At 35.7% G+C, this 10,300-nt stretch overlaps 2 protein-coding genes across 3 annotated transcripts; both read left to right on the top strand.

Annotated features, from left to right (window-relative positions):
* The first annotated feature begins 495 nt into the window (after positions 1–495).
* Positions 496–7,133, top strand: LOC114409812 (probable alpha,alpha-trehalose-phosphate synthase [UDP-forming] 8). Of its 2 annotated transcripts, none has more exons than XM_028373434.1 (5): positions 496–778; positions 1,671–1,742; positions 3,546–5,641; positions 6,026–6,299; positions 6,373–7,133. In XM_028373434.1, exons 3-5 carry the CDS (start codon positions 3,657–3,659, stop codon positions 6,709–6,711), a joined length of 2,598 nt encoding a protein of 865 aa, XP_028229235.1. In that variant the 5' UTR covers positions 496–778; positions 1,671–1,742; positions 3,546–3,656; the 3' UTR covers positions 6,712–7,133. The 2 variants fall into 2 exon arrangements, with proteins under 2 accessions (XP_028229235.1, XP_028229236.1); XM_028373435.1 differs by having other exon boundaries at positions 497–778; positions 3,668–5,641.
* A 1,026-nt stretch (positions 7,134–8,159) lies between these two features.
* LOC114409813 lies at positions 8,160–9,115 on the top strand. The gene has a single exon (XM_028373436.1). The coding sequence runs from the start codon at positions 8,327–8,329 to the stop codon at positions 8,861–8,863; it is 537 nt and encodes a 178-aa protein (XP_028229237.1). The 5' UTR covers positions 8,160–8,326; the 3' UTR covers positions 8,864–9,115.
* Positions 9,116–10,300: the final 1,185 nt, after the last annotated feature.

The following is a 10,300-nucleotide window of genomic DNA, read 5'->3' as shown; positions in this document are numbered from 1 at the left end:
AAATTCTAAATAATCGTAAAAAATCTTAAAAAGAAAATGTAAGATGAAGTGCTGCTGTGCTGCTATCATCTCAATATTTATTCAAGAATTTCTCCCAATGAACAATTACAATTAATAGCTGCCACATGAAAATGCATTGAAAAATGGATGGAGTACAAGGGCAGTTTGGGCTGCAAAAGTCTCGAGGATCATAGTGCCAGCGTAAGACCACCTAGATTTTGCAATATCCAACTGTGATGGTTTCTCTCTCTCCATATTAAGAATTATAAATTATAAAAATGTGTAAACTATGTTTGCTTCTCTTTTCTGACTTTCTTTCTAATCCGTGCCTCCGACAGCATCCTTTGTTGAACGAAAACACCTTTTCATTTTCTAGTTTGACATAAACCTCGGATACAAAATTACCAGCATATTTCTTTTTCTTCATTTTTTTTCACCTTAATAATAATAATAATAATAATAATAATAATAATAATAATAATAGCTCCTATTGTTATTATAATTTTCTTTTTGGATTGGTTTAGATTTTAGAACCCATGAAGTGATAAAAACTCCTACAAAATCGCACCAGTTTCGAACCTAACACACTTATGACTTATCCCGTATTTCGTATTTATCTCGAAACAATCTTTCTTATTTTCTTTTTGCTAACAATTCTTTTCATTCATTGCAAGTTCTTTTCAACAATTCGAGTTCACACCTGTATATTCTTGCTTTTGTTGTTTCAGTAGTACATATCATCGAAAAGGTCTTGTTGGTTGTTGAGATAGTGAAGAAGGTAAACTGACTTATTTCATTGACTTGTTCTGTTTTTTGGCTTGAATTATCTTCTCCTAGATTAGAACTTTTTGTTTTGTTCTTTTCATTTTAATTGTTTCCTCAGGGATTGTAGGAGCCTTAATTAGTTCTTTTGAATCTTTCTTCTCCCTCTCTCTCTCTCTCTCTCTCTCTCTGTTTTTTTTGTGTACAACTTCTGGGTGTTAATCCTGTGTTGTTTGGAAAAGGTAAATGCATGTTCTTCTCTGTGTTTCTTGATTTTGTTGTTGTTTGCATTTGAAGCTGTTTGCTTGGGGCGAAAGTATTTTGCCCCGAGACAAATGAAAAAAATGTAAAACCAGAATTGTTACATGCATGTGAATGTAAAAATGCTACTACATATTGCTTAGAATTTTATAAGGATACAAAAAAGTTTGAAATGCAATATGTAAAAATAAAATCTTTTATACTGTCAGTGATTATTGACGAATAAAGCCTGCTAAATAATTTAATTTTTGTGTAGATGTGGTCATTTGGTGTTCTGATTAACTTCACACATTTTTATTCCCATTTATAGGAATTGGGTGAATTTATTTGGTTTCCTAATTGAGAAAAGCTTATAAAGGGTTTTGCTGAATTTGAGTGTAATATATTTGAATTGAAGTGAAGGAGTTGTTGTCTGCTTAAAAGTATTATTCCTAGCCGTCCAAACGCTTCTAGTTTTCACAGGCTTCATACGACAGGCAAAGTTCAATCGCTTGAAAGCCTAGTGATTGAAAAGTGATGCTCATGTGTGAAAGTCTAATCTAGATATACTTGTGGAGGTTTCTTATATGCTTGTTGATTGCGAGTAGCTTCTTGTTTTTAAGATTTTGATTCTGTGTTTCTGATTAAATCTAAATGTGCTTCTGTAGAATTGGGCTATCAAAGATCATATAAGAACAGACATTCATGTGATTAACTGCATGAGTCTGAGATAAATCCAGGTAAACCTGTTGTTTTTCTTATATGCAATTTAATCTTTCATACCTTTTAGTTTTGGTGTGATGAATACGGATTTTTGGTTGAATCTGCTGAGAATCAGTGTTGGACCCACTAAACCCATTTTTTTGTTATCTATGATTTTCTTTTTCTTTTTTTCAGAAAAAGAGAATCCAATTTATTTTATTTTGAAGATTGGGAGGTTTAACAGAAAAAATTGTAATTGAAAAGGTCATAATAATGAATTTTCTCTTTATTATATCAGAGGAAGGGGCATTCCTGATTATAGACTTTGGTTACGGGTGCTAATGCCTAATGCTCATGGGGCAGTGGCATAGTGTGGCCAGTGAATAACCCTAAAAAATGGTGAATCTTGTGGTATAGGGATGGAGAGGGATATGATCTCCTTTTTACCCTCCTCTAGAAGATATAGTGGTCTTTTGGTAGGGGGCTAAGATAACTAGTTGTTTCATTTGGACCTCCTAACCAGTATGTCCTGAAGCCGAAATCCTAGTATAGGACACAAAGCATGTATTTGGTTTTGCATTGAAACCAAATAACGCGCATGAAAGATGTGTAATATTTAACTTTTTTGGTGGGGCTGAGATGGAAAACGTGTATTTGGAATTTATAGTGGTCTTTTGGTGGGGCTGAGTTGCAGAGATAACCAGTTGTTTCATTTGGACTTCCTAACCAGTATGTCCTGAAGCTGAAATCTAAGTATAGGACACAAAGTGTGTATTTGGTTTTGCATTGAAACCAGAGAATGCGCGTGAAAAATGTGTAATAGTTAACTTTTTTGGTGAGGCTAAGATGAAAAAGTGCATTTGGATCTCCTCTTGAAGATATAGTGGTCGTTTGGTGGGGCTGAGTCGCTGAGATAACCTGTTGTTTCATTTGGACTTCCTAACCAGTATGTCCTGAAGCTGAAATCTAAGTATAGGACACAAAGTGTGTATTTGGTTTTGCATTGAAACCAGAGAATGTGCATGAAAATGTGTAATAGTTAACGTTTTTTGGTGGGGCTGAGATGAAAAATGTGTTGGATCTCCTCTAGAAGATATAGTAGTCTTTTGGTGGGGTTGAGATAACCAGTTGTTTCATTTGAACCTCCTAACCAGTATGTCCTGAAGCCGAAATCTTAGTATAAGACATGAAGCATGTATTTGGTTTTGCATTGAAACACGCATGAAAAATGTGTAGAAGTTAATGTTCCAGGATGTTGCCTCATTATCAATGTGAAAAAGCGAATTGATTTTTGTGAAAGTAATGCAGAACTAAACATACTGATAATCTGGTGATGATAGTTATCTGAGCCTTGTTTTCTTATTCTTCTAAACTCTTGATGGTGACATACAACAACATCTTGATTCTTCTAATTAGTAACTGAGAATTAAGTTGATGTTTTCTATTTCTTGTGTAATGCACAAAAATGATTACTGATTTCTTACACTAAATTAAGTGGTTGCTAATTACTGAAAAATGATTAAAGAATTTGAAACTGTATGGCTATGTGTCGGACATGCTGCTTCATATATTTGTAAGATTCAATGGTTTTGTCACTTGTTGGACTTCTAATTTCAACAATAGTAATTTCAGGTGCTTATCTCATATCTAAATAACATTTATTTGTTCTGCACTTTCAAAATCAATCCTTGGTGTGAACACATCTACTGAAATCAGTGACTATCTGACAATATTAAAATCATTGAACATATGAACTTGTGGAGTATGGCTAAGTTATGTATTTATGAACTATACTGCTGCATTGTATAGGGATAATAACTATATCTCTTCTATCTTCGCAGGTACCTGCATTTCTTTGGGTTAATTATACAAGATCTTTTTAGTTCTGGGTACCTGTTCCTACATAATACTATACTTATAAATATCTTCAAAAACTGGGAATTGAAGTAAAGATGGTGGCCAGGTCATGCTTGAATTTGTTGGATCTGGTATCAGGGGATACGCTAAATTTCCCTCGGACTCCCAGATCCCTTCCGCGAGTTATGACTGATCCAGTAATCATGTCTGATGGAGATGTTAAAGAAAGTAATGATGATGATTCGAGTTTTTTCTCGTCAGAACACCATCGGAGGATAATTATAGTATCAAATTCTCTCCCTCTCAATGCAAAAAGGGATAAAATATCTGGCAAATGGTGCTTCAGTTATGACGAGGATTCAATTTTTTGGCAGTTAAAGGATGGTCTCTCTCCTGATGCTGATGTTGTTTATGTGGGATCTCTCAAGGTTGATGTTGATGCAAATGAGCAAGAGAAAGTTTCCCTTCAGTTGCTGGAGGAATTCAATTGCGTGCCTACTTTTATTCCTTCAGACCTCTACAAACAATTCCATGATGGTTTCTGCAAGCAACAATTGTGGCCTCTATTCCATTACATGATGCCCGTGTATCCAGGCAATCGCCACTTTGATAGGTCACAGTGGCAGGCTTATGTTTCTGCTAACAAGATATTTGCAGATAAAGTCATGGAGGTCCTTAATCCAGAAGATGATTATGTATGGGTTCATGATTATCATCTTATGGTCCTTCCAACATTTCTGCGAAAGCGGTGTAGTCGAGTCAGGCTTGGTTTTTTCCTCCACAGTCCATTTCCTTCATCAGAAGTTTATAAAACTCTGCCTGTCAGAGGTGAAATTTTGAAAGCATTGCTTAATGCAGATTTAGTTGGTTTCCACACCTTTGATTATGCTCGCCATTTTCTCTCCTGCTGCAGGCGAATGCTAGGCTTGGAACATGAATCCAAAAGGGGTTACATTGGGCTTGAATACTTTGGCCGTACAATATTCATTAAAATATTGCCTGCGGGGATTCACATGGGTCGAGTTCAATCAACCTTAGATCACCCTTCCTCTTCCAACAAAGTCAGAGAAATCCACCAACAATTTAAAGGGAAAAAGCTTATAGTTGGTGTTGATGATATGGACTTATTCAAAGGTATCAGTTTAAAATTCTTGGCCATAGAGCAACTCCTGCAGCAATATCCAGAACGGCAAGGTGAATTAATATTGATCCAAATTTTAAATCCCCCAAGTAGTTCTGACAAAGATGTTGAGGATGCAAAGGAGGATGCCTACATTACAGCCAAAAGGATAAATGAAAGGTTTGGTTTGGAAGGTTATGAACCTATCATCATCATTGATTGCCATGTTCCTTTCTATGAGAAGGCAGCCTATTATGCTTTGGCAGAATGTTGCATTGTGAATGCAGTGCGTGATGGTTTGAATTTGGTTCCATACAGGTACACTGTGTGTAGGCAGGGAAGTTCTAAACTAGACGAAGCTTTAGAAATTGCTTCTGACTTCCCGCGTGTAAGTGCACTTGTCGTTTCTGAGTTTATAGGTTGCTCACCATCTCTTAGTGGGGCAATAAGGGTAAACCCATGGGATATTGATGCAGTAGCTGAAGCACTTAATTTGGCAATCACAATGCCTGATGGAGAGAAGCAGCTTCGACATGAAAAGCACTATCGATATGTTAGTTCTCATGATGTGGCATACTGGGCTCGAAGCTTTGAGCAAGATCTAGTGTTCTCGTGCAAGGATCACTATAGTAACCGATGCTGGGGCATTGGCTTTGGCCTGAATTTCAGAATTTTGTCCCTCTCTCCTAGTTTCAGGAGGCTATCCATAGACCACATTGTCCCTGCATATGAGAGGTGCAGTTGCAGGGCAATATTTTTGGATTATGATGGTACAGTTGTACCTGAAGCTTCCATTGTTAAAGCACCCAGTCCCGAAGTCATATCTGTGCTAAATAATCTCTGCAGTGATGTTAACAACACTGTGTTTATTGTTAGTGGCAGGGGAAAAACCTCACTGAGTGAATGGTTTGATCAGTGTGAGAATCTTGGTATAGCAGCTGAGCATGGTTATTTCATAAGGTTAGTGTTTTATAGTTGGTTATCTGCAATTCAATTGTTAATTAGAGATGCACCCCTTAAATAATTTCAATCATACCTGAAATCCTGAATATATCCCTTACAAGAAAATCAAAGAAAAGATGTAAATGAATAGATACTGGTTTGTATTCAGGGCTTACAGCATTGGCTTATTATGTTCTTTAATGTGAAATTTTGAACTTTCTTTTTAATACATGTTTATGTTGGAGTTTTTACTTTTGTTTGATCTTTTCTGTACTGTGAAAATTTGATTTTACCTTATAGTACATGTTTATATGGGTGTTTCTTCTTCTTATGGTACTGCGGTTGTCATGTCACTGCCAAGTTCTTTAAGCTGATGGTATTTTTATTTGATCTTTACCATAGGTGGGGTAAACATACTAGTTGGCAAATGAGTCATGCAGATACAGATTTTGCATGGCAAAAGATTGCTGAACCTGTGATGAGATCTTATATGGAGGCCACAGACGGTTCCTCTGTAGAGACCAAAGAGAGTGCCTTGGTGTGGCATTACCGTGATGCCGATCCTGATTTTGGATCTTGGCAAGCCATGGAGCTGCTGGATCACCTTGAAAATGTACTTGCAAATGAGCCTGTTGTTGTAAAAAAAGGGCAACATATTATTGAAGTCAAGCCTCAGGTATATACTTATCTCTTCACATCACAACCTATTATCGTTCTCAGAAGCTAATATTAACTAATCAACCGTACAGGGCATTACTAAAGGGTCAGTTGCACAGGAAGTTCTTTCTTCCCTAACCAAGAAGGGTAAATCGCCAGATTTTGTACTGTGCATTGGTGATGATAGATCTGATGAGGACATGTTTGAGAGCATACTAGCCAAACCTTATAGTGCTACCTCCTTCTCAGCACCACAAATATTTGCATGCACTGTTGGACAAAAACCGAGCAAAGCCAGGTACTACCTAGATGACACTGTGGATGTGATGACATTACTTAAGGGTCTTGGTGCGGCTTCAGGGCCTAAATCAAGATGCTCTACAGAAACCCCTTTTGAGAAAAGAGAAGTATGTTTTGAGAATGATGTTTAAAAAGTACACTATAGGCACCAGCATAGGATAAAGGCACAATTTTGATGGTTGTTTTTGAAAAGATGCATAAAAGAAGGATTTAAGGAAATAGCTTTAAGTCTGACTTTTGATTGTAAAGAATATTGGTAGCAGCTTTAGGTCTCAGAAACCGAGCACAGGGGATTAGAGTGATTGGTTTTTATTGGTTGGTGGGGGAAATTGGATGCATCTGTTGGCTTTAGCTGTAGCTTTTAAAGGATACTCAATATGTTAATAGAATACAGAATCTAGGCATTCTTCCCGGGTGAGAATTCATTGGTTGGTTGTATATTTGAACTCGTTGGGTTTTTATACATGATATGTATTGGAAGGTATCTAAGATTTTTTATTTGATTTTTGTTTTATTCTTTTTAAGATATGGTTTGGATGCTTTCGGATACGTATATGAAAGTTTGCCTTAAAGATTCTTGTATAGTCATGTTCTTCCTCATGTTGTGAGAAGAATTGGAGTACAAAATAAATCCATAAATCCAAAACGGGATGAATATTTGGTTTACGTGTATTCTAACCTCCGAGTTTTGTCGAGAAAAGATGAAGGGTATAATTGTATAAAAAAGAGCATGATCCACTTAATGATGGTGTTCAAACTCGAGTTGACAAAGTTGTCTCATGATGAATCAAATTTAGAAGCTATGCTTTGTTTGGATGATGGTAACAAAGGTGAGGAGTGAGAGTTCTGCCTATATATCAAAATCAGCCTTGGCTAACTGCATCAATAAAAGAGCATCTTGGATAAACTCAAAAACAAGTATTGACTTTGTTTTTTTTCTCCTCCTTTCCTCCTTTTGTGTTTAGAGTGAAAACAGCGTCGAGGGCGTGGTGGTGACCTACCACGTCGATGCCATCACGGTTGTTTTTTTTCTTAAATAATAATAAATATAGCGACCATTAAAAAACCGTCATTATTAGTAAATAAAAATTGTTAAATTTGTAATCTTGAGGGCATTAGTTTAATCTGATGAAAATGACTAAATTAATACATTTTTAAAAAATTTAAGAAACAAATTAAATCTTTTAAAAATTTAAAAATCAAACTGAATATTTTAAAATAGTTTGAGACTAAATTAAAAATTAAATTGTATTATATAAATAACATAATAACTCTGACAAAAAGGCATAGCCACAAACTGGATATGTATGACTATGTGACTGAATCAACGATCCAGCTCAGCATGCTGTTAACACAATTCACAAAAAGTCTTAAACTTCAACGGCTCCTAGACTCTTTGCTGACCCAATTACCAAAATGCCCTCATCAAAGAACAACATAAACAATCAGGTCACGTCACAGTAAAATCACACGAATTTGACTCCTCAGTAGAACGATGTCGTTTTGATAAAAATACAACTTTCAGAACAACGTGGAACAATACCAAAAAGGACAGCAGAACCAAACCCTAAAACTACAGTTTTATTGTATTGTGGGCGCGGATAAGAATTAATGATTGGGGTAGGCAACTAGGGCTCCAAACCCATTCCATATATATATTACGCACTGTGACTGAAACTCTGAAGCAGAAAAACAGAAAAAGAAAACAATTATCAGCAATAATAAAATTATAGGCACGATTCTGGCATGTCCAATTCTCAACAGAATGAGCTTCATTATTCAACCGCCAACGGGGACGAGAGGTCAAACCCTTGTTTAGCCAACACGCGCTGCAGCTTCTGCTTTCCCTGTTGCTTCGGTTCCCGTCGCGACTCGGCCACCCTCGGGTTCGGGTGGTGGGAGCGCGTGCGAGCCACGTCGTCATGGTCCGAGTCGCGCTCCGAGGCGCAACCGGTGACCGGGAGTCCCGGTGGGCGGTGGTGGTCTGGCGGCGTGAGGGCCTTTATGAAGGTGCGCGAGTGGTCGGAGCTCGCGGCGGGGCCTCGGTGGAAGACTTTCATCCGGCGGTTCAGCCGGAGCCGGAGTGGCGGGTCGCGGCACGCGGCGGGGAAGTACCAGTACGACCCCTTGAGTTACGCTTTGAACTTCGACGAGGGGCATAACGGGGATTTCGGCGATGACGGCTACGACGGGTTACGGAATTTCTCCACGCGTTACGCCGCGCCTCCTCCGATTAAGTCCGTTTCCTCGGATTCGAATCAAGACGTCGCCGTTTTGGGATAAGACTAAGGAAAAAAAAAAAAAAGAGGAATTGCGCTGATTACATATGCCAGGTCATGTGGTGTCGATTTTGGGAATTTTGCTTCTGCTAGCTTACAAGTGTGCAGTTACTGTGTATTAATTTTATTATATTACTATCAATCAATAGTTATAGGATTTTAATTTCTTACTATTGTATATTCCTTCCTTGGCATTACAGTATTTTTTTTAGTTAATATATTGGTTATATATTATTTTTTTTCTTGAAGAAGGTTATATACTTTTCTCAGAGCATAATTCTTGGTATATTCTCTCTCTTTTTTTTCCTTCTATTTTGGCGGATATTTTGATGTGTATATTAAAAGTCATTGTTATCCTTAATGGATCTATCAATATCATATATATACTTGGTTTTAATGGTTGGTGACGTGTATTCGACGGCGTAGTGCGTTTAGTGCTCATGGATTATCAAAGGATGAATCCAGATAATTACTATTTCCTTCTACATAGTTAATTAATTTATGTTTATTAAAAAATTTATTTATTTATTTATTAAGGTTAAATTTGATTATAATTATAATATTTTTTAAATTTATTTTTAATTTTATTAAAATTTTATTCATCTTTTTTCAATCTGCATAGGAAAGAGAAACAATTCGGAGTAAATAAATAATAAAATAATTAATGCACGAGAGAAATAAAATGAAAATGAAATCTTATGATAAGAGACAAAAAAAATTTGTTGATTATCTCTTATAAATAAAGATCAAGATAATATTTTATTACTCTATTTATTTTGGATTATTAGGTTGTCAAATGTATCTTTCTTTTATTTTTTGTCCTAATCCTTTGGTTTATCAGGAAAAAAATGAATACTAACTACTATGAAATTTGATTAAGAAATAAGTAAAATTGCTCTAACAATTATACTATCAAGAATTGAACATATCTGAATAATTTAATTTTAACTTTATCGTATTAATCATTTATTTCGGTCAAATGTACCTTAAAAAGAAGGTTGTAGCCTAAAAATGGTTGTGAGATGTAATAAACATAAATAAGTGGATGTAAAAAGTTTTAATTTTAAATGGTTAAGTACATAGGAAACTTGGAGAAAAAATTTGAGTAAATATATCAAAATTATATAACATTGTTATATTAGTCCTTTAAAATTAGGAAAATTCATTTAAGTTTTTGAAAGTGCAATATGTTAATCACATTTGTTTAAAATTCAAAAGAATGTGTGACCTAAGTAAAATTAGTAATAATATTAAGGTTAAAATATGTTTGGGATTCTTGTAAAATTTGAAAAGTATAAATTTTTTCTCATAAATTTTTTTATATCAATTTGGTCCTTGTATAAATAAAATATATTTTTGTTGATTTTATGTTGTAACTTCGTTAAGTGATAATCTGAATGGCTAGCAGACTTACAAGTATAGTTTGATCGCAAATGGATTA

The sequence above is a fragment of the Glycine soja genome, chromosome 4, assembly GCF_004193775.1.
Source record: "Glycine soja cultivar W05 chromosome 4, ASM419377v2, whole genome shotgun sequence".
Classification (NCBI taxonomy): domain Eukaryota; kingdom Viridiplantae; phylum Streptophyta; class Magnoliopsida; order Fabales; family Fabaceae; genus Glycine; species Glycine soja.
Note: the sequence above shows the minus strand (reverse complement) of the source record. Positions and strands in the feature narration are given on the sequence as shown.

What these genes read in the sequence shown, in the direction of transcription:
- LOC114409813 (XM_028373436.1), top strand. Translation starts at nt 8,327, where the DNA reads ATGTCCAATTCTCAACAGAATGAGCTTCATTATTCAACCGCCAACGGG.
- LOC114409812 (XM_028373434.1), top strand. Translation starts at nt 3,657, where the DNA reads ATGGTGGCCAGGTCATGCTTGAATTTGTTGGATCTGGTATCAGGGGAT. An exon ending in GAGCATGGTTATTTCATAAG is followed by an intron (nt 5,642 to 6,025) that starts GTTAGTGTTTTA and finishes TCTTTACCATAG; the next exon opens with GTGGGGTAAACATACTAGTT. An exon ending in TTATTGAAGTCAAGCCTCAG is followed by an intron (nt 6,300 to 6,372) that starts GTATATACTTAT and finishes TCAACCGTACAG; the next exon opens with GGCATTACTAAAGGGTCAGT.